The 24,701-nt window shown below is 37.9% G+C and overlaps 1 protein-coding gene across 3 annotated transcripts in view; it reads right to left on the bottom strand.

Moving 5' to 3' along the window:
• The window catches only part of FAM13A (family with sequence similarity 13 member A), a 103,231-nt gene that overhangs the window by 57,639 nt on the left and 20,891 nt on the right, over positions 1–24,701 (bottom strand). For 2 of the 3 annotated variants that reach the window (XM_008707141.2, XM_008707138.2), the window contains exons 3-5: positions 13,403–13,444; positions 10,423–10,602; positions 3,846–4,032 (exon numbers count right to left, since the gene is read on the bottom strand). In XM_008707141.2, coding sequence (XP_008705363.1) covers positions 3,846–4,032; positions 10,423–10,602; positions 13,403–13,444 — 409 coding nt within the window. The remainder of the gene's footprint in view (positions 1–3,845; positions 4,033–10,422; positions 10,603–13,402; positions 13,445–24,701) is intronic. The other variant, XM_008707139.2, reaches the window with a different exon arrangement.

The following is a 24,701-nucleotide window of genomic DNA, read 5'->3' as shown; positions in this document are numbered from 1 at the left end:
CTGAATTGTCTGTAGTCTCTTGGTCTCTGCTGGTCATGACAGTCTCGAGAGGTGAAAGCGCAACGGGGAACATGCCCAGACAGTTCCCACTTCAGAGATTCCAAACCTCCAAGATGCTTTTTTGGGTCTACGGCATATTCTTCTCAGTTATATTGTGAGCTGGTGTAATCAGTGTGAAATTATTAGTCACTGTGTTCAGTTACTCTCTTCTCACTTTCTCTGGAAAATGGCTTTTGTTCTCATCTCTTCTCCCCAACTGCTTTTACTAAGTGATCTCTAGCTTGCTAATCCCAATGGTCAAACTCTCAGTCTTCTGCTTGATCCATCATCTGACCTTCTCTCCTCCTTGAGACATTCTGTTCACTTGGCTGCCAAGGCACTAAACTCACCTTGTCTGTCTTCTACTTTGCTAGTCTCGTAAATCTCCTCCCCTGGTAACGTCTCATTTCCCCATCCTCTAAATGTTGGTGTGTCTCAGGGCTCATAGTCCCTGAGGCGGCTTCTCTTTCCTGTCCACATTCACTGCCTCAGTCATCTTGCCCAGTATACTGCTTTAAATATCCTCTATCTGTTGATGACTCCCACATTGTATCTGCAGCCAGGATTTCTTCCCTAAACTCTTGGCCCAGAAATCCACTTGCTTCCTTGATATGCCCTCTTAGATATCTAATGGGCAGCTCAATCTTATATCCAAAACTGAACCCAAACTTCTGTCTGTCTTCTCTCAGTTAAACTGGCAACACAAATCTAGTTGCTCAGGGCAAAATCCTTAATTATTTTCACACCACACAGGTGATGTCAGGAAAACCTGTCAATTCTACTTTCAAAACACATGCAGAATCTGTTCACTGTGTCACGACTATTGCAATGTACCACTCCAGAAGGAGTTTAGTCAATGTGAACAGTGCCCCCTAGAGTAGTGCATTGTGCAGCCTGCAAGGAAATACATGCTGGCTCTGGCATCACCTTAGTTCAAACCATCATCATCTCAAGTCTAGATTATTGCAATAGCTTCTTAACTGGGCTCCTTGTTTCTGCCCCTGCCTGCTTACTGTCTATTCTCAACATAGTTGTCAAACAAATTTCAGTAAACCAGATCACTGTTCTACCTAGAACCCTCAAATGGATTCTCATCTTACCCAGAATGAAGGCAGAGTCCTCACAATGATCTATGAGGCCCTCTTTCATCTGCCCAACCTCTCCTACTACCTCTTTAACTTGGCTCACTCTCTTCCAATCACATAGTGTCTTTGTTTTTTGAAAATTCCAGATAAATGACTGTCTCAGGGCCCTTGCACCTACTATCATAGTATGGCTTGCTTCCTTACTTTCTCTAAGTCTTTACACTCAAATGTCAAATTCTTGGAAGGTCTTCCCAGACCACTCTATTTAAAATCGCATCCCTTGCCCCCTCACAATTCCTATTCCCATTTCCTGCTTTATGTTTCTTCCCAGGAGTTATCACTATCTAATTTATTTTGTGTTTTACTTACTTATCTTGATTATTGTCTGTTTCCCCTACTAGGATATAAGCTCCATGAGGACAGCTACCTTTGCCCGTTTTTCTCACTGCTTTATCCTCAGGATCTGAAATATTTCCTGGCACATAAAGCATATAATTCCGTATAATTCCCATTGCCCCTCCGCCCACCGCCCTGACCCAGCTATACAAATATATGTTTAGTCAGGGTGTAAAGAACTTGAAATGGAGTAGGAAAAGGTATTGGGGGGGAGTTGGGAATGGTAAAATTAGGAGGCTAAAAATAAGGGACAAGTAAAGATGCACAATTTAACTTTTAAGATAGAGTCTAAATACTTGCTATGTTCCCTGGCTCTTTGCTTTGTGGTTACCTGTGAAGATTAGATTAAAACATTTATGGAATATGACAGTTAGAAAAGCTCTTAGAAAACACTCTCACTTTAGATGAGGAAGTTTTTCTTCTGAGTTGTGCTGGCAGGTTTTTCAATTATTCACTGCGACAAAGACATGGTCCACTTGGCTCATTTATGTTTATAGGTGACATTCACAATCCTGGAATGAGGAAACTGGCAACTAAGGTGGGGGCAAATCCTTTCATATAAAAAAGACTGGATAGCATTAGGCTCTGCCATCCAAACACTTTTAAACAAAGAATATGTCCACAGTTTTATCAAATACATATTCTAAGGAATAAATGTACTTTTTCGCTTTTATTAGCTATTACCACCTAGCTAATTTAAGACACTGTTCCCGGTGGAAAAAAAATATTAATGGGTTAAGTTCATACAAAAAGGGATTGAAATAGAGAAAAATATCTTTCCAAAGAAGTCAATTGTTGGACTTTTAGTCATTATAATCTCTTTGGCAGATAAGCAAACTGTGAGCCAAATAAAGTGCTATTGAAATTAGCACCATTTATTTCATTTAAAAATTTACTTCCCCCAAATAAGAATTAAGTTAATGTTAAAAACATAAATGTGTGTAATGGTTGCAAAGCTTAAATTCTTTATTTGGAGTGTATCAGACATGGGCCTGAGGTGGGTGATTGCTTCTGTCCCTTCTAGCTGGTTACTTTACTTTTAGAAAGAGAGTATCAAGATATTTGGAGGGAAAGGGGCTCCTTGGCGACTTGGTTAAGCGTCTGCCTTCGGCTCAGGTCATGATCCCAAAGTCCTGGGATCAAGCCCCACGTCAGGCTCCTTGCTCAGCGGGGAGTCTGCTTCTTCCTCTCCCTCTGCCTGCTGCTCACCCTGCTTGCTCTCTCTCTCTCTCTTTCAAATAAATAATACTTAAAAATCTTAAAAAAAAAAAAAGACATCTGGAGGGAAAAAAAGAAATTAACATGTTTCCCTGGATTTGCATTTACATATGTTTTATTTAGGGCAAAACTGGGGATCTTCTCTGAGCACATGCAGAAATTGATAATGGAAAATAGGTGGCCTATAAATTTATTAAATGTATAGAAAACCCAGCATGGAGCTAAAAGCTGGTCAGAGATAAAACAAATCAGAGTATTTACACACTGAACAGTAAGAACAGACATTACCTATTTTTATTATGGGGACTCCAGCTCATGTTATGTAATAAATTTTATCTTTAGTTTTTGCTGTTGTTAAATTTTTTAAAACTAAAGGGACTAAGAAGACAGACTTTCGTTCTCACTTCTCAGAGAAAGTGAAGCATACACAGAAAAGGATGATGTATACTAATAGTTAAACTGAATAAACATAGTTATCAATGGAAACCAGTTATAATAATTTATATATTAAATCAATGATCCAATAATTTATATATCAAATCAATGATCAAATACAAAGGAAACTCTGTAAGAGGTTGATCTTTTTTGTTTTTGTTTCTGATTAATTAGGAAGAAAATACTTTATAGAGTATAGATTTGAACTAAATTTCTTAACACAGAGATTTCTGTATACTAAGATAGCTGATCCTCTTTCCCTACGTAGTTTTCTTTCACCTGGCTTTAAGTTCATTAATTTTTTTTTTTACATAATCATATATATACGAGATGAACAGAATGGGGGAAAATAAAAAATGCTTTAATGGCAATATTCCAAAAATAAAATTTAAAAATACTCAAAAGAATGAGATAAAAATCATTTGAATAACATGGAAATCAAAGCGAGCTGTCTCTGTTTCTTTTGGCAGAATATAATCTTTCTCAGCTTTGATTTTTATATTAAAAAGAAATACGAGTGTGTATACCTAGTAGCTCTGAGATCTTCACAACTCATATCCTATAATTCTATGAAGCTCATGATTGAAATTATTATTTTTTACAAAGCAAGGAAGAGAAATGTGATATTTCTTAATTGGCTACAAGTAAAAATTTTATAGAATTTTCACTTACCACAAGACCATCTTGATTTTCACTGAGTTCACAAAGTTTGGAATTGGATTTCTGACGTTTAGGTTTGCCCCTTTCTCCAATATAACCAGAAGAATTTTCATATAATTTTTCCACTTCCTGAGCATTCAAAATACAATCTTCAAGGCTGTTGAACCCAGAAGGAATATTTTCTTTGTTGATAAGTCCCCTTGAATTAAAAAAAAAAGCTTAATTTTAAAAGGTAAAAGGAACATTTTAATGACACTGTCACTGCATCACATGGGAAATCAGGAGAGTGCCCAGAAATTCCAGTTTGCCTCTTTGATCAAAATCTGAGCACAGTGCTACTCCTGAGACCACTTGGTGCCAAATAAATCACATTACAAGAGAAATTATTCCTAGAGGCAAACTGGCAAGGACTTTGTTTCTACCAATGAACAACTTTTGAGGTTGCACTGAAAGTAATTTGTATTCAAATAGGGAAAACAGTGCAATCTTACAAAACAATTTCCCATTATTAACAGATTACACACACACACACACACACACTTTATTTTAAAAATTTATTTATTTGAGGGGCGCCTGGGTGGCACAGCGGTTAAGCGTCTACCTTTGGCTCAGGGCGTGATCCCGGCATTCTGGGACCGAGCCCCACATCAGGCTCCTCCGCTATGAGCCTGCTTCTTCCTCTCCCACTGCCCCTGCTTGTGTTCCCTCTCTCGCTGGCTGTCTCTATCTCTGTCGAATAAATAAATAAAATCTTAAAAAAAAAATAAATAAAAATTTATTTGAGACAGAGAGAGAGAGTGTGTGTGTGTGTGTGTGTGTGTGTGCGCGCGCGCATGCGCGCACGCACGTGCCTGGGGGCAGGGGGCAGAGGGAGAGAGAGAATCTCAAGCGGACTCCCTGCGATCTCAACCAGATCATGACCTGGGCCGAAATCAAGAGTTGGACGCTTAACTGACTGAGCCACCCAGGTGCCCCTGCTACAAACACATTTTATAATAAAATGTGTGGAGGAAAATCTGAAAAGGAAATATGGAATCTTTTTCTCTAGAATGGGACAAACTGATTTTCCCAAGTGATAAAGACATTTTAGCACAGTAGAAAAGCATTAATAACAAACTCTGACTGCATTTGATAATCTTGGTAGAAATAGTGTAAGTTGATAAGAACTGTGGAATACAAAGCATTTTAACTGAAGTATGGATTTGTTACTTCCCAGTACAAGGAGTTTCAGGATGTAAACTTATAACTGGAGGTCCTTCATGACTTAGTCTTTTTTTTTTTTTAAGATTTTATTTATTTATTTGACACAGAGAGAGGGGGTTGGGGTAGAGCGAGCAAGCACAGGGAGCAGCAGGCAGAGGGAGAAGCAGGCTCTCTGCTGAGCAGGGAGCCCAATGTGGGACTCGACCCCAAGGACCCTGGGATCATGACCTGAGCTGAAGGCAGACGCTTCACCGACTGAGCCACCCAGGCGCCCTGTTCATGGCTTAGTTTTAGAAGTAGGTATGAATGTTTTAACTACAGAATTTAATTCATTTAATATTCTTGAAATTGTTCTGAATATTTTAAACATTTCCTTAAGGAGTTTTCATAAAATTAAATTACTTAGCGTTTGTTTTTTTACTACATCACAGGACAAATTAAGCCATCAGGGTAGTGTCAGGGCGTGCCAAGGTACAAATGAATGAGATCTCTCCCTTATGGTATGACTGAGTTTAAGGTAAGTCCCTAAACACTTACGACTATATTTTGAAATAAATGAGCTCTAAAGAGCAAAGCAGATGATCACATTTTACCATCAGTTCAATCATACCCAAAAATGAAAGATAATGTTAAATATTTATTCTGCCTTCTAAATTCACATCCTGTCTTAGACGGGCTTAACATAGAGGCAAAATTATGAACTAGGGGCGCCTGGGTGGCGCAGTCGTTAAGCGTCTGCCTTCGGCTCAGGGTGTGATCCCGGTGCTCTGGGATCGAGCCCCGCATCAGGCTTCTCCACTGGGAGCCTGCTTCTTCCTCTCCCACTCCCCCAGCTTGTGTTCCCTCTCTTGCTGGCTGTCTTTCTCTGTCAAATAAATAAATAAAATCTTAAAAAAAATTATGAACTAAATATTATCCTAATATTTTCAAAGTTATACTATCTTTGGTGATTTTTAGCACTCCATATTTAATTTAATCTTATTTTATACAACTTTTAATGTAAAAATATATACTTAGCAAAATTACAGAAAAGATTTATGCAACAAATACTAGAAATATCCTACATCTAAAATCACAGAATGCAGAGGAGCAGCGGACAGGGACTCACATGCCGGCACATGTCCTCGTGCAGACGCTCTTCAATCTCCCCTCCACACACTGAGGGTGGTGCCTTTCTATGGATGGTTGGATGAGTCTGGTCTCGACTTCAAAATTAATTGCTTTACTATATAAATTCTGTCTATCACTCTTCATACTTCCTTAACTCCTGGGGTATACATCCTATTATAATCTCTTTCGTGGAGGGGTTTTATGTTTGAAAGCTGTTATGACAGAATTGTGTTTCCCCCCAAATTCCTATGTTGAAGGCCTCACCATCTGTTAATGTGACTGTTTTTGGAGACAGGGTAATTAAGGCTCAATGAGGCCATAAGGGTGGGCACTCTAATCCAACAGAACTGGTGTTCTAATAAGAAGGGGAGGAGGGATGCCTCAGTAGCTTAGTCGGTTGGCTGCCTTTGGCTCAGGTCATGATCCCAGGGTCCTGGGTTCAAGTTCTGCATTGGGCTCCTTGTGAAGGGGGGTCTCCCTCTCTTTCTGCCTGCAGCTCCCCCTCTTTCTCTCTCTGACAAATAAATAAATAAAATCTTAAAAAAAAAAAAAGAAGAAGAAGAAGAAGAGGAGGAGACACCAGGAGAGCAAGCACTCAAGAGGAAAAGCCATGGGAGGACGTGGTGAGAAGGTACCATCTGCAAGTCCAAGAAAGAGGTCTCAGCAGACACCAATCCTGTCCGTACCTTGATCTTGGACTTCCAGCCTCCAGAGCTATGAGGAAATAAATTCCTGTTGTTTAAGCCACCCAGACTGTGGTATTTTTTATGGCAGCCCTAGTAGACTAATACAAAAGCTAAAAAGTTTTAGAAATTAAAAGACAAAGTTTATTTTATAATCTTTTTGAATAGTGAATGAATGACTGGAATAAATGCTGTCAAAATAAATAATGGAAATCTGTTCAGCGTGCTCATGTGGCAATCCTGTTCTCTTAAAAAAAAAAAAAATTCTCTGCTTTTGCACGAGTCAACACCTTTCAGCCATGGTACATATGTGACTGTGAGGAGCACTGGTATATAATTTCTGCCCGCAACATTCCGACAGGTTTCAAACAGACTTGACATCACTGAAATCTGACATGAACTCAGATCTCTGGGGCCTCTCACTTTATGTAGAGTTTCTTCCTCACCCCTACAGACACCTTAATGTTCTGGCAATACTCAATTATTTATCATTCTCCTAATACAGCATTGGTTTTTTTGTTTGTCTTTTTTTTGTTTACTTTGCAGTAGGAATTTAATATAGTATTTATATAACAAATATGTACACATTTCCAGTTTATTGTGTTTTGGACAGCTGAAATCACTTTCACCTAAATTACCCTTTGCTTTTAAGAAAATATTTATTATAAAATTTTCACACATATAAAGGAGACACTATCACAATGAACTTCCATATACCCATCACCAAGAGTCATCATTTCCGTGCACCTGGCAGGTTTTTTTAATAAATGAATTAAACTGAACCCCTTCACATAACGAATATATTCCTTAAACTTTGATATTTTTATGGTAGCAAATAATAACATAAGCCTGATAAAGTTTCCTTATAAATTTAGACAAAATAAGAAATCATTTACGCTAAAATGAAATATTTATAGTCTTAGTCTATCTTCTGTATTTATTTCAAAAATCTGCCATAATGACTTTAGTACAGACTTTACTGACACTAATCTCATCCTGAAATATGGCTACCATTGGCTTCAAGGATATAATTTTTTACTTGGTTGCAGCTTTCAGTTGTTAGGAGGCAAAATAATAGACAAAAATACAATGAATTTCTAATTTTTAAACTCTACAGAATAAAGTCTAGCTTAACCTTTATTTTTTAAGCAAAGCCTGATGAAAATCTTTGATAAATCAATTATGCATAGGTATATACTAAGAAAAACATACTCACTGCAGGTTATGAAAATGATTCTCAACCTCTGCACACTCCGTGATTTGTCAGCTATCTCCTGGGGACATACTGGAGAGGACCTTCATGGGGACAAAACTAGTAGCTCTGGGGCCCTGAGGGAGAAAGGCCTTGCTCCTCCACACACCAGGTAAGCTCAGAGAGGCAGTGCAGCATGGACTGGGAGTTGAAGACAAAGGACTATCAAGACATGTTAATTACCCAGCATGTCAGGTTAGGAAGAGGCCATATGCCTAGGAGGCTGAGGCCAACAGCGGGCACAGGAAGGGGACCTCGTGCCCAGACCACACACCAAGGAGAAAGAGTAACGTGAGACTGTCTCTAAGTTACCATGGACACACAGTTTGTAGCCTGAGATTTACTCACTCAGTGTCCAACTCTAGTCCGACCACAATGAGTGACCAGCATGAGCAGTGAAGGAAATACCAGAGAAGAAAAATTAAGGGGAAGGCTAGAGTTTCACAGGTTGTACATTAGTTGGCATGTTTCATACTTTTCTATCGCCTGTTCCTTTGGATCTTATCCCACTGTGCTGTCCCCTGCCTGACGCCATGCACCCACCATCAACACTATCACCGTCTGCTCTGTTATTTCCCTTGTGCTTACTACCACTTCCAACCTCTGCTTGCTATCCCTCTGTCCAAACAAGGAGGGTGGAAAGCATAATGTCGTGACACACCAAGGATATTTTAAAAATGCAATGTGTTGCTACATACTATTTGGCAAAAAATGAGGCAGAGGATAAGAACAGTATTAAATAATTTGTACTTGCTGTGTAACACAATATACGCAGTACCCAAGCTGATTATACTCCTGAACATTTTCTGTAAAGCTTAGTCAGGAGCTAATTTTAAATGTAAATACCTCCTATATTATAATTTTTCTGTTTTCTAAAGGTAATATTACAGCACTCCCTCCTATCCACCAGCCCCCAAGACAATTTTTTTTTTAAGTTCTGCTTATATCACTTAAAAAGTCAATAGTCTATACCACTGTTTTATTTCTAAAATCACATTTGCTAGTATGGCTCTTAAACATCTTCATGATATGCAGCATGGTATTTATTTATACTATTTACCTTTTGTGTAAGCAAAAAGAAGTTTCCTTTTTTTCCCCTAAAATTTTGATGTGCGTTATGAATCCAGGTGAAAAGGAATGAGGGGGACTAAGGTCTGATTTAGTCTTTGACATTTATTTATTTTTATTTATTTTTAAAGATTTTATTTATCTATTTGACAGAGAGAGAGCACACAAGCAGGGGGAGTGGGGGAGGAAGAAGCAGGTTCCCAGTGGAGGAGCCCGATGTGGGGCTCGATCCCAGAACGCCGGGACCATGCCCTGAGCCGAAGGCAGACGCCTAATGACTGAGCCACCCAGGCGCCCCGAGTCTTTGACATTTAATAAGGAGTTCAAAACAATCACTTTATAGAGACCAAATGCTATAGTAGATAAAAATAAAACTTTCAGGAAAAAAAATGAATATAACTTTATTTTCCTTGACATTTAAATGATCATTACTGAAAAATATAGATGATAATTGTTTATCTGTATTTTATCAAATCCTCTAATGGAGAATAAAGTTCCTTACGATACTAGTCTTGAAATTCATGCTGTGGGAAAGCTTAAAATTAGTCATTATGATAATAAAGAACTTAAGCATTTCCTCTTCTGATGAGACTTAAACTCAACCCTTCTGAAACTAAAATGCAGTCAACTGTTAAAGTATTACGGTGATATTCTAGCATTGCATCAGGCCAATGTAGTAGGGAAATCTGTTGGTTTCATAAGTTAGTCTAACAACCAAATGAATGTTGTCTAATAAGAAAAAACCACATCTGCGGTGCCTGGGTGGAGAGCTGGTTGGGTGCCCGACTCTTGGTTTCTGCTCAGGTCGGGATCTCTGCTCAGCATAGAGTCTGCTTGGGATTCTCTCTCCCTCTACTGCCCACCCTACCCCCAATGCGCGCACACGCATGCTCTCCCTCTCTCAAATAAATAAATAAATCTTAAAAACAAAAAACAGAACACCTCTGGACAGACATATGGCAATTTTCTCCTCCAGTGGTTCAGCATCCCTCTAAAGAAGATACTCATGAGGAAAGGCATTAAATCAGAGGTGGCTTCCTACGATATACATCTAGACAACATAAAACATCCAGACAAAACTGACCTATTCATTTAGTCACCTACAAATTTCCAAATGTTAGCTAGGTTTAGAATAAACGTAATAAATAAAAAAGAAATTTTTGACGTTTTAAACTGAATACTGAAATGGGAATGGCTACAACACAGTGACTAATTCAGCTGTATGTTTTTAAAAGGAGAGGAGAACACGCAAGTAAGAGCAACGCCAACTCACACGTCTCTGCCACGTCGAGCTTCGTCCTGCTCTTTGGACTGGCGGCGGCGCTGTCTGGCAGATGTGGCCGAAGATGCTGATGATGTTCCAGATTCAGAGTCCTCTGAACTTTGGCCTCCAGAGCCGTTAACATCAAAAAGATGCTGTTCTACTGCTGACCGGATGGTTCTTTCTAAGAGTCTAATAAAAGCAGAACACAGAGTCCATCAGGCAATCAAATTTTTCAATGATTGCCTTTAAAAATTTATATCCATCATTTTGGAAATATCAGCATTTCCAATGGTAGATCTACCACAGCTTCATGAGCAAAGGCAGCATATGAGGCATCTCGAAATATCTGCATCGTGTGTTAAAAATAAAACCAAACCTGACAAATTCTACCAATTTGATCACTGTGTTTCTCATCTCTGTAGGTCCTGGATGACTGAAATGTCACAGCAAGCCCAGCAACAATTATCAGAGGCATTCAGGAAATAAGGGTCATTTAATATAAGGCAGAACGAGGAAATGTTTTTTTCCTCACAGAATAATAATAGACCTATTCTTACAAAGGCGAGTTCCTTCAGGTTTCATACCAGCTCTGCAGAGGAAGACGGTATGGTTTACAAAGCAAACGGCACAAATGATCTTATGACGCCTGCTATCTATTTAGAATCCCTTTAAGATCAAATTATGCAGGGAATAATGCTATTAAAAAGGAACGCCTCACCAGAACAATTACTACTGAGAACAGCAAAATCTTTCTGATCCTGTCTGCACTGAAACTGTGATGTGTATCATTGGAGCTGCGTTCACGCAAACATCCCAATGTGTGTTACTGAAGATGGCGGGACAGATTTACTTCATTCAGCCTGAGGAAATACTTAGGCACAGGGGCTGAAAAGAGTGCATGATAAGATAGATAAGGTATCCTTTTTAAAGCCATATAATCTTTTAATGTGTCTAAGCCTTCTTTGGTCACCACATTATTTAATTCTGAATAAGATGGCATGGAAAATTCTAAACATAAACGTCTCGAACCATGTTTTCCTGCATTTGAAAAAAGAATCACACCCAAACTCATCAAACTGTACACATTATGTATAGTTCTTTGTATATTAATTATACGTCAAAAAGGTATCAAAAATTTTAAAAAGAATCACACATTTATTTTTAAACTGTTCAGAAAAGAAATACACTAAGATGGGTTTTGAAAAATTTAAGAACTTTAGATTTTCCAAATGTAGTTTTATAAGAGACACATGGTAATCTCATTAAAACTATCTGAAGACAATGAACAGGTATAGTCTAACTTGGGCATTAGAACCTTTACATTTCGGGGAGCCTGGGGGGTGAGGTCGGTTGAGCGTCCAACTCTTGGTTCTGGCTCACGTTGTGATCTTGGGGTCATGAGATCGAGGTCTAACTCAGGCTCTGTGCTCAGCACAGGGTCTGCTTAAGACTCTCCCTATCCCTCTGCCGCCCCCATGAATGAATGAATGAATGAATGAATGAATGAATGAATGAATGAATCTTTCAAAAAAAGGAGTTTTTATATTTAGAACTCCACATCCCAATGACTCAAGATTACCTATCAGCAGTCTGTAGGAATGTGAGTGAATTAACATATACATACAAACTAAACCCACACCTTTTCCAAACTATACAAGACCTATAAGAGGTAAACGTTATCAGGAAACACACAAGCAGGAACATATCAGTCTCGGTATAATTCTGGAATCTCTTTAAAATTCATAAAGCTAAGAGAGGTCAGTCCTGCTCTCTCACTGCTTCCTCACCTAACAAAGAAGAAAAAACACCCCAATTCATCCTATTAGATCCAAATTCATCCTAATTAGCGCTTCTTTAAATTATTCTTTCTTCTTCCCTATCACATCTTTTCTCCTCTTCCTCCTGATCGTTGTTGATGGAAGATGTGCAAAAAGGCCCATTCATATCTCAGCAAGGAAAGAAGAGAGGTGCGTGTGACGGAAAATCTTTGACCAAGAAACTATTCACAAATATTTATTTAGGGCCTAATATACACCAGGCACTTTCCTAGGTGTTAGGGATACAGCCATGAAATGACAAACAAGGTCCGTGTTTATGGAGCTTACATTGCTATGAGGAAAGACAGGTAATAAACAAATCATGAAATTTCAGACAATGATAAATACTCTCCAAAATGGAATACAGGATTGCGGAAGGGTTGTGGATAGTCAGGGATGGCTTCTTGGAGGAGAGGACATTTGAACAAAAAAGTGAATGATAAGAAAATGAATGGCCAGGCTGAAAAACAGACAGTGCAAGGGCTCTGGGGCAAATACAAGCTTGGCCTATTCCAGAAACAGAATGTCATGTGGTTGAAACATCATGAGCAATGTGGTCAGAGAGGGAGGCAAGGGCAGGTAGCTGGAGCTTAGATCTTAGTCCTCGTGCAGTTGGCAGCCTTAGGAGGAAAGAGACATGACAGGCCTCATCAACAGAGCACTGTCACTGCCCTGTCGAAAAAGGACTTGTTGCCATCACTAATTTGCTTTTGGTTCTGCGTCCCTCTCAGACTGTAAAGTCCCTGAAGGCAGAGCCCGAGGCTTATTTGACATGACACACCTAACACTACGCTTGGCATATTGCCGGTTCTCAATAAATGTAGGCTGATTAAAAATAAGGAAGGAAGAAGTAAAGACACTGTTACTACTTTAACCTTTAATGGCATCCCCCACTGCAAGATCCCTCCCAAAACACATATTTTACAAACATTAATAGACTCTGACATTATTTTGACTGAAACAAAAATCTCGCGTGTTCAAACGGTTGAGCTGTCTCTAGTCACACGCCCACACAGAAGCTCAAACAGGAACACTTCTTATTTAGCCCTCTTCTCTCAGTGGTTTTAAAAATCATCATAGGTTGCTTACTGTATTAATCTTCCAATGCAATACACCATTACAGTAGCTTTTTTCTGTTCGATAAATGGGAAAGGGAAACCCAAATAACTTACTCTCCAGTTGTCGAAACATTGCTGACTTGGGATACATGCGTGCTGTGGAAAAGAAGCACAAAGAAAGAAAGTCAGAGTAGACACAGCATCAGAGACCGAGAACCAAACACCTGAAGGGGATTCCAGAGGCCCTGGGTGTTTACTCTTGAACAGTGTTTTTCCTCCCTCCTCCATTTTAAAGCTGTCCATGATAGACCTTTTCAAAGTGACCTTTAAAAACCATCTCTACTCCCCCTACTACCCTGGCCCTCGCCCTCCTTCAGCGTCTTTTCATTTACCCAAAATATTAGTACAATGCCACTGACTGCCTTCCTGCTACCAATTCTACCCATTCCCTGCTTTCCCCAGCCCAAATCTGTTCCCTCCTCATCCACTCCCTCCAGACCTGCAGACAGAAGTGACTTTCTAAAACTGCTCAGAATAGGCAGAAAGCAGCAGGAACCAGAGGGGACAGAGAACAAGGAAGCAACACTGGTTCTACACAACTATTTCTTTCTTTTTTTAAATGTGTTTAAAAAAAAAAGATTTTATTTATTTGAGAGAGAGAGAGAGCCTAAGCAGGGGGAAGGGTAGAAGGAGAAGCAGGCTCCCCAATGAGCAGGGAGCCCTACGCAGGGCTCGATTCCAGACCCTGAGATCGTGACATGAGCTGAAGGCAGGTGCTTAACTGACTGAGCCATCCAGGTGCTCCTACACAACTATTTCTAAGCCGCCTTTCTTCCCGACTTCCTCAAGATGGAGAATGCTTCGAGTTCTATGTTTCATCTCAACACCTAATTTATGGCCCCTTTATTAAGTATTTATACACTTCCTCTCGTTTTCTATTTCCTCCAAAGCCTGAATTCCTTTGAAAGCATAACAAAGGAGTCAACCTAAAGTGGAATGGTGAAATTATAGAACACCATCTGATGAACACCCTTGGGACTTCGCCCCTCTTGCCTGCCCCCTATGTTCGTAAAACCACTATGAGGTTGAGGCCGGCAGCAATTTCAGCAGCACCGATATCAAGACTTTCTCACAGTCCGCCTTCCAGGGCTTAGTCAGCTTCTAAATCAGGAGTCAAGTCTGTTTAAACGAAAATCTTCCCTGCTTGTCACACTACAGTTTTACCTAATAATATAACAGTTCCCCTTTCTCCTCCTTCTTTGTAGAAAACATCTGAAGAAAATGACAGGTGTTAATGACCAATCCTGATGGCTGCCTTTCAGTCATCCCAAACATCCTCATATATATTCTGAAATTTTCAACATAGTAACATGATTTTTGAAAAAAATCATCTGTTGGGTTTTCTTCCATGTAAGTGGGTATCTCATCTTTTTCCATTGAGAATCTAAGTGCCTCGCGGGATTGTATGATATTTCTCTTTTTCTTTCATTATACTCTGTACCACTATCACCACCATCAGACTCAGCCTCGCACTCATTATCCCAGAGGTGATCAACAGACACTCACTCTTCAGCCCAGAGAATTTCCTTAAAAAGAGCTACAGCTGTTTGTCATGGCCACAAACCACAGCCAAATCCCAGAAGAGACACAGAAAATAATGCTGTTGTTCACAAGGGAAACTGATGAGAAAAACCTTAATAAATGAGTAAATAAGCAAATAAATAAACACTCTAATGCCTACTGAGTACTTACTATAGTTTCCGACACTGTGTCAAGTATTTTGTACATAGATTATCTTGTTTGCTGTTTACAATAACCCGTGAGGTAGGTACTACTGTCGTCTCAATTTTCAGACGAAGAGGTTACAGGTTAAGTAACTTGCCCACAGTGACAGAGCCAAAAAGTAGATGAGCTGGAATTTGAACCAAGAAAGTTTTAGCTCAGAGTCTAAGCTCTTAATCACTACACTAGACATTCAATCCATCACTTAAACTGGAAGAAAAACTCACTGGAATTGTCTTTGTAGATGGAGGCTTGGACTTAGGTATTTTACTTTGCTTTTAATCACAACAATTTTTCTCATCTGCCTCACAATGCCTGGTATTCACAGTGGTTCCCAGAGTACCTAACCAATAATATATCCTTTGCTGTTCTCTGTCCTTAACTGGAACAGGCAGTCCCTGGTTTTGATGCTTTGTGGCTCACCCTCTGTAATGTCAACACTGTGTAATTAACTCCTGTATTTCACTTCTCAATGCAGTTACACAGCCTCAGTTTTGGGAGCCGGGCCCAATGTGAATGATGGCTCTGGGGGGACACAGAAGAGGGGGAAAACGTTGATCTGCTAGATGCTGAAGATATTTCAAAGACAGAAGTATAATTAGTAAACTACTCCCCCATACCATCTCAGAATGAGCAGATGTACAACCTTTCCTCCCTTCTACACACTTTTGACCCAAACTTCTGTTTGCTTATTAAAGCACACACTGATATTTTTATTTCTTTTTGCGGGGTTGGGCGGCAGGACACAAAAAGAAAGGTGAGCAAGAAAGAGACAAGAAAATAACATCAAGTAGGAACAGGTTCTGGGATTACTCTCTACGTTGGTGCTTCTCAAATCCTAAGGTGTACGTGAATCATCCAGGATCTTGTTCGCACACAGACTCGGATTCAGTAGGTCTAGGTCTCAGGAGGGGGAAGCTGAGATTCTGCCTTTTTAACAAATTCTACAGTGATTCTGATGCTGTTGATTTGTGGAAGACACTGATTAGCGAAGCTGTAATTCCCTGCAACTAAAATTCTTCAAGACTTTAATTACTTAGATATCACAATAGCTATTTTTAAACAGTCTAATCTAAGTAATGAGGGTGTGCATTAGAAAACTTACGCTAGCATAAGTGAATAAAAGGCAACACAAGAATTTCCCGCATAGCTTAAAGAAAAATGACCTAATCCATCTAAAGCAGTCTTTTTTTTTTTTTTAAAGATTTTATTTATTTATTCAACAGAGAGAGACAGCCAGCGAGAGAGGGAACACAAGCAGGGGGAGTGGGAGAGGAAGAAGCAGGCCCATAGCGGAAGAGCCTGATGTGGGGCTCGATCCCGTAACGCCGGGATCACGCCCTGAGCCGAAGGCAGATGCTTAACCGCTGTGCCACCCAGGCGCCCCTAAAGCAGTCTTTTTAAAAAAATATGTTTTATTTATTTTCAGGAAGAGAGAGAGAGCACAAGTGGGAAGGAGGGACAGAGAGAGAGGGAGAAGCAGACTCCCTGCTGAGCAGGGAGCCCAACATGGTGCTCGATCCTAGGACCCTGGGATCATTACCCCCTCAGAATCCTGGGATCATGACCTGAGCTAAAGGCAGAGGCTTAACTGAGCCATTTTCAGAATGCAAAATAAATGAATGTATCAATGACAAAAGCAAGGAATTAAATCATATTCAATTTTGCTAATATATTGATCTTAGGTCAAATTTATGATAATTTATACTTTTATGTTTCTTTAATAGTCCTTTAGAATTTTTGGTATATTTAACGTGTCCATATTTTCATGTTTTTTTAAGTAGAATTTCTCTAAAGAAAGTATTCTGAGAAAACAACATGTTCCATTGGGAATCAGAAAAGACAAGTTCTGGTCTTGGCTCTGCAGTGAAATCATAGATTGCTGGTTAGCCTGGCCGCTTTGGACAGGTCTCTTCATACAGAAAATGAAAGGCTTGGCTGGTGATCCCTGTGGTTTTCTTTAGCTCTAAAAAGTTTACTGCCCTAAAGTTTAAATCATTACAAAAGGTTATAGCTACATAATATATTATGTCAGTTTTGGTCATAGGTATGGTTTATTAAATACCAACATGGCTCTGGTCAGGTGTCTAGCCACCAGTATAGTTCCTGTGGGATGTGCTTAATAATTCACCAATAACAAGATTTCTAAGAATATTTAATGACAGAAATAGGGGTTATTTCCATAGCTATAATTCACTCATGAAGATAATTCTAAGAAAATGACAGAAGGGCATCAGTAAATAAGCTAAAGTGAAAGATAAAGACTTCCTTCGTCTACATGGAACTTGCTTTTCAGAGCCCTTGACTGATTTGCTAACAAAGTTTCTTACTTATGCAGTATAACACTTGAATATGGAAGAGATTATTTCCTAATGTTGATAAAGCAAGTATTCAAAACTGAAAAAATAAGCCTCTATGCAGACTCCAGCACTACGGTCAATTTCATTACCTGAGCCTACTGTGAGTAATGATGCAACCACATTCACTATTGGTACAGTCATTTAAAACAGATTCTAAGCCTACTCTGCAATATATTCTATGACATCCTTAAATATATTTAGTCTGTTTCTCTATTAACAAAACCCAAACTACATTTCTGGAAGCTGAATATGCTCAACAATATTAGTCTATAAATTTGCATGTGATAAGATGCACAGAATGCCTGTTGACAAGTGGTTCTTTAATTAGATCTCTTGATTTGAAATAAAGAAATCTACACATAAAAAGAAAGAAGTTGCAAATCTACTAAAATCTGACATCTTGAAAAAAGCATGTGTTCTCTTTTTTTTATACATTCTTGTACTTCAGTATGTTCTCTTCTGTGGTATATAAATATTATTGTGGTGAAGTATTATTGTTTCAATAGGAACTGTTAGGTCGAACAGAATTATCCTTTTCTTCCTGTAGAATATTTACATTTAGTCAGGTTTTTTTTTTTTTTATGAGAAAGGATTTAAAAGACAATTATGCGATGTTTAATTCAGCCTAAAGATGAAGATCATGTAACTAATCATCAAAATAGCATGAAACTCCTAATTTGCCTATTTAACAGAATATTTTTAGTATTAGTTTAAAATACTAAAAGTTGATATGCAGCATCAAGATTTATAAGATGAATCTAATGTTATTTCTTACAATCGTATAACAGATTTCTAATTAAAACTTTTTCATTAAAACCATGTCTTCTATGGACAATGTCGTACATTAAAAGAAATACATTTGATCTTCAATATTTACTTTGCTTTAACTTTTAGTTATGATCATGATATATGGAAATTTGATGGAGCATTTATAGGTATTCAAACTTTGGCAAAAATTGCATTACCCTATTGTGGTGGCATTACAGACAGTTTGTATCTAAAAAACCTCGCATTTTTCTTTTAAAGCATATACTATGCATATAATACTAGAACATAAATTGAAAACATACCACATGGATATTAGTTAGTAGGAGGAAAATATTTATCCTCATACTTTATCAAACCTCACACTTCATATTCCTTAAAGTATTAGGACTATTTTGAAGAAAAAAAAAACTATTCTTTATTCCTACATTTAATGATTTATTAAATATTATCAAACAAATTAGAGCCCATCAAAATATCAAAATACTCACCTTTTATATAGCTTTTTGTTCAGGCCCTAATTATTGGAGTTTTCAGTTTTACATATTTAGCATGTTGTTACATAAAAAGAAATTCAGTTTTAGTTTTTTAGACTAAGGTCTTTGTAAAGCAAAATCATGAACGAAATTAATAGTTCACTATGTACACTCATTTACAGATGAAGAAATTGAGGTTCAGAGAGGTTTAATATCTCATTCAAGTTTACACAGCTCTGATTCTATCTCATGTAATCTGGCTTCAGAGTATGTCCTTAATAAAGACATAATCCTTATTCTCAAATAATGCTGCTATTCATATAAATCTTTGGCTATACATCTGGTTATTTTTGTGGAACAGATTAATCAAAGTACTTGTTTGGATTCAAATGGAATATTCTTCTTTTCAAAATTTATACATTCTAGAAAAAGTTTATTTCTAGATTTTCATGTTTATTAGTATAAAATTACATCAAGCAGTCTTTAATCTTTTATTTTTTTTTAGATTTATTTATTTGAGAGAGAGAGAGAAAGAAAGAGGGAGTGAGGGAGGGGAGAGGAAAGAGAGGGGAGGAAGAAAGAATCTCAGGCAGACTCCCTGTTGAGTGCAGAGCCCCATGTGGGGTTCAATCTTATGACCCTGAAATCAGGACCTGAGCCGAGGTCAAGAGTCAGACTCTCAACCGACTGAGCCACCCAGGCACCCTGAGCAGTCTTTTGTTTTGTTTTGTAATTCTGGTTTTTATCAAAGAATTTGACCATTTATATTTATTGTCATAGTTGATGTATTTGTTCTAGTTTTGTGGTTTTGCTTTATGTTTTCTAATTTGGGAGCTTCCTTTTCCTATGGTTTCTGTCTTTGCTCTTATCTTCTGAGGAGATTTACATTACACAAATCTTATACCAATTCCTACTAGTAGCTGCCTCTCATATGCATATATCTCTAATTATTAAAACTAAAACAAAAAAACCCTCAAAATTCTTGACTCCTGCTTCTATTCTCCTACCTTCCATGCAAGACAGGAAATTCAGAATTTTATTACTTTCTTTGTCCCTCCACCAATGATTCTAATCGGTTTCTACCACTTAATTAAAAAAAATTTTCTTTTAAAATTCGCCTCTCAGCTGGGCATAAACTTTTATTTTGATTTCTATTAGTATGTTTTTTTCCTTTAGAATCATAATTTCTAGGTTGACTTTTTAATCTACGACCTTCATAACTAGCATTATTTCTATCAGTTTTCTCTTATCCTTTGCTCTTCATTTTGGAGGAGCTTCTCAAGTTTCTTTCTCATCATGTACTTGATTTATATTTAATAATTTCTGCTCTTTACTGTTTCCCACATAGTTTTTGAAATCTCTGCTAATACATTTCTAGGCTCCCTTTCCCTCCTTATTTCAGCTATTCTTCTATGTCTCTTGCCTTGTAATTGTAAACCTATTTTGCCCTTTCAGGTTCCTAGTTATGTTTCGAAGAGGGTTGGTTATGTCCTTGAGCATTTTTTGGAGAAGATTAGTAATACTACTTTTCACGTTTTCTTCTGAATCATATAAAAAGCAATTCTCTGAATTCTGTTTTTACACTGAATCCTCAGTGTAAGTCATCCTTTCTCTTAGTTTGTAATTTCTCTTTATAGGTCCCAAATAGTTCTTTGTGTTCTGCGGCTCTTAAGGGGAATCCATGAAACCAGGCAGGGTCATTACCAACAACTTCGGTGGGTAGATTGCTCTTTATTTCATCGTCCTTTGGCTGTGGGCAGATGCCCGCTCATGAATTTAGATTTTAAGAGCCAATATGTGAGTCTGCCCTAGAACAGTCTATAATGCATAGATAGGTGCATTTGCTATTTGGTCCAATTTTGTGACTAAGCTAGAAATCAGGAATAAATTTGTACTTTGTTCTTGTACAGTGTACTCTTGAAAGCATGCATTATGTCCAGTAATCTTCCTTCCTTTTCATCCTCTTCTCAAATGTTTTAAGTGACTGAGCATCCCAGGGGGATAGTTTTGTATACTAAATGTTCTAGTCTTTGAATAGATGTTGACATAAAGAAGCTAATGGGGGCAGAGAGGTGAAAAAGAATATGCGGCTTAGCTCTGAATGGTTCAGAAAGTAACTTTCTGTTCAGTAGGGGGAATGTCACTCATTTTTCTGGTCAGTGCATCAGACAAAGGAAGGAATCCAACTTTTTTTTTTTTTTCCTTTGTTCTCTCTTTGTGGCCATCTGTATTGTTTAGATGGTGGAACATTAAGTCTATAAGGTGATAATATGTTTCTCAGCCCATACCACTGATGTGACCTTTGATACATGGTTTTATCACTGTTACAAAGCTGTCTCTAAGTTTTTGTCTTTGATGTCATCATTAGAATTTAAATGGGAAGCTGGGAGCAGTTACATTAGGTAGAGCTGGTCTCTTACTTGTTTAAATTAAAGGTTTACATTTTATTCAGATCTGAAGTTCTTATAAACAGAAGTCTATAGGAAGGCAGGGAGACTGAATAATGAACAACAAGAGCTCTAGAAAGAATGGCCGTGAAGGTGTCATCTCCTGTGAGTCAGTTTTTCCTTTGCTTTATCATGCGGAGGAAAGACATGAAGAGAAGCATAAAAAACATAAAAATTTATATAATTTATCAGTATAGCCTAAACAATATGCTTAATATTTTAATTAACATTGACAGAATTAAACTCAGAATCTATGCTTGTCTCTTACTAAGTAAAAAATATGACTAGCTTAGATATCAAGAACACAGTATTGAATCCTTAAAGAATTATATGATGAACATTAGTTAAGTTTATAACCATTCTTCAGTATAAAATACTTATACTAGTGGTCTGGTTTAGTGGTTTTCAGCTAGGCATATGCATTAAAATCTGTTATGTGACTTTCCCCCCCCTCAAATTTCTTGTGGCAAAACACACAAAGAATTTACTATTTAAACTATGTCTTAGTGTACGGTTCTGTGGCATTGAATATATTCACATTGTGAATTCATTCCATTCATCTCCAGAACTCTTTTCATTTTGTAGAACTGAAACCCTATACCTATTAAACAGTAACTCCCGATTCTCCCCTTCCTCCCCAACCCCTGGCAACCATCATTCTACTTTGCGTCTTTATGAATTTGACTACAGTATTTCACATAAGGGGAATCATACGGATGTCTTTTTGTGACTAGCTGATTTCACTTGGCATAAATGTCCTCAAGGTTCATCCATGTCGTATCTATCAGAAGTTCCCTCCTTTTTTTAAGGCTGAATAAGACTCCACTGTGTATATATACTGATGGACACTTGGGTTGGTACCACCTTTTGACTATTACAAATAATGCCGCTATGAATGTGGATGTACAAACATCTCTTTGGGACCCTGCGACCCTGTTTTCAATTTCTCTTCATCTTTGCCAATGCTTGTTTATTTTTCAAAGCAGCCATCCTAATGGGTGTGAGGTGATATCTCATTACAGTTTTAATTTGCATTTCCCTGATGATTATTGATGTTCAGCATCTTTTCATGTGCTCATTGATCAATTATACAACTTCTTCGGAGAAATGTCTGTTGAAGTACTTTGCCCATTTTAAAATTCCTTTCATTGTTGTTGTTGATTTTTTTTGAAGTTCTCTATGTATTCTGGATATTAATCCCTTATCAGATAAATGATTTGCAAATATTTCCCCCATTCTCCCTTTTCTGTTGATAGTCTTTTTTTTTTTTGATCTGTAAAATTTTTAAAAATTTCATGAAGTCCAATTTGTCTACTTTTTCTTTCGTTTCCTGTGCCTTTGGTGTCATATCTAGGAAACTGCTGCCAAATTCAGGGCTGTGTAGCTTTTGTCTGATGTTTTCCTTTAAGAGTTCTTAAAGATTTAGCTCTTTCATTTAGGCCTTTGATCCATTTTGAGTTAATTCTTGTGTATGATATTAGGTGAGGGGCCAACTCCATGCTTTTGCATGTGAATATCCTGTTTTCCCAGCACTTATTGTTGAGAAGGCTATCTCATGACACTTATTGAAAATATGGACATCTAACACCACTCAAGGCTCAGAATCTTGGCCATTGAGACCCTGGCATCTTCAAAGTGTACAAAGCATGTATCATAATGATGGTGTTAGCAAAAAAGAAAATAACAAGTGTTAAGAAAAATATTGGATTCATGCATTAGTGGAAGTCCACTTAGAAATGGTTAAGATGGCAAATTGTATGCTATGTGTATTTTGTCACAATTTAAAAATAATTAAAAATGGTTAAAATGATAACTTTTATGTTATTTATATTTTGTTATTTATATTTACTTTCCCACCTCCCCAAAAAAGAGCTCCATAGGCAGAGATGATATACTTCCTCGGTTTAGAAATACTGTTCTACGAGTTCTCAACATTTGCTGCAACATGGACGGCACTGGAGGAGATAATGCTAAGTGAAATAAGTCAGGCAGAGAAAGACAATTATCATATGATTTCTCTCATCTATGGAACAGAAGAACTAGGATGATCGGTAGGGGAAGAAAGGGATAAAGAAAGGGGGGGTAAACAGAAGGGGGAATGAAGCATGAGAGACTATGGACTCTGAGAAACAAACTGAGGGCTTCAGAAGGGAGGGGGGTGGGGGATGGCGTAGACCGGTGATGGGTAGTAAGGAGGGCACGTATTGCATGGTGCACTGGGTGTTATACGCAACTAATGAATCATCGAACTTTACATCGGAAACCGGGGATGTACTGTATGGTGACTAACATAATATAATAAAAAAACATTAAAAAAAATACTGTTCTAGTTAAAAAGGACAAGGGAAACAAATAATCTTAATATATAGTTATTTGTGTCTAAAGACACCCAAATATCTAGTTGACTTTATTATCTGGGGGGAAAAAAAGTAGATAATCAAGTAAATAGCCAGCTTGTTCGTTGCACTTGTTAGTCAACAACAAATGTAATGCCTGATATATTACACTTTTCTAAACTATCCCAACTGACGAGAGATTTTTACCTCAAAATGATAATTGAGAAAACATACAATAGAGTTAAGAAGAAAAAGAAACTATTACAATTTAATCAAGTATGACCAAAAAAAATCATAAACCTCCAAATTCTAGCACAAGTTGTTTGAGCGATCGAAAAATGCTCTATAAACACTTTTCTACATACCGGGATAGGAGTGGTATGATAGTTTTCAGATCCCATCTAATGTCAGGTAATGTTTTAATCTCAATTTATTCAAAGTTAAATTTTTCTTCAATGTAAATCTACAGTTAAAAGACTTTCATAAATTAATGATCCCTGGTTTCAAGGAATAAAAATATTAAAACACTAAAGAATGAATTTGTATTCCAAACAGCTTATTTAGATATAAATCTATCTGATGTTCCTGATTCAGGAAAATTAGAAAACATATAAATACTGATATTGACCCTAAGCAATTCCAAATCTGCTGAAAGAGTAATTTAGCTTCAATTTGCACCTTGAGTAAAGCTTGCGCTGAAATTGATAAAGACCATCAATTTTAGACTTTCGGTGGAGCACAAAATGAGAAAGAAAACGCACGGGAAGATTAGTGCAGTTGCTAAACGGTAGGTGTTAGGTGAGCAAGGAGCCCCCATTCAGAGGCCAGCGAGCTGTTTAGAGCCCAGTGAGTAGGGCTGGTGACAGGTATGTAGTCCCCGAAGCAGTTAGGATTTTGATAAAGCACAGGCAGAGATGGGCCTCGTATACAGGCTACATGTCTCATCCATGTATAGAAGCTATATGTATAATCCAGGAATTTTTAAAGAAGGAATTGAAGAGTAGAAGTTGGACGTGACGGGATAGGATGGGATGGGATGAGGGCAGGATCTGAACCTGGCCATAAGGAATGTGAAGGTAGTACAGGTGAGACGGGAGGGGATAGAGATGTAGAGGAATAGAGAGTAGAGATTAAGAGCCTCAATCCCAGTGGAAATATACACAGAAATCAAAATCCGAGTTTGCAGATGCTGAAGACCCTGCAAATAAAAGGAGAACTAGCAAAAGATCCTAGCCAGATCGGACTAG

Source organism: Ursus maritimus, unplaced genomic scaffold, assembly GCF_017311325.1.
Source record: "Ursus maritimus isolate PB19 unplaced genomic scaffold, ASM1731132v1 scaffold_8, whole genome shotgun sequence".
In the NCBI taxonomy this organism is placed as follows: domain Eukaryota; kingdom Metazoa; phylum Chordata; class Mammalia; order Carnivora; family Ursidae; genus Ursus; species Ursus maritimus.
This window is presented reverse-complemented; position numbering and strand designations above follow the sequence as displayed.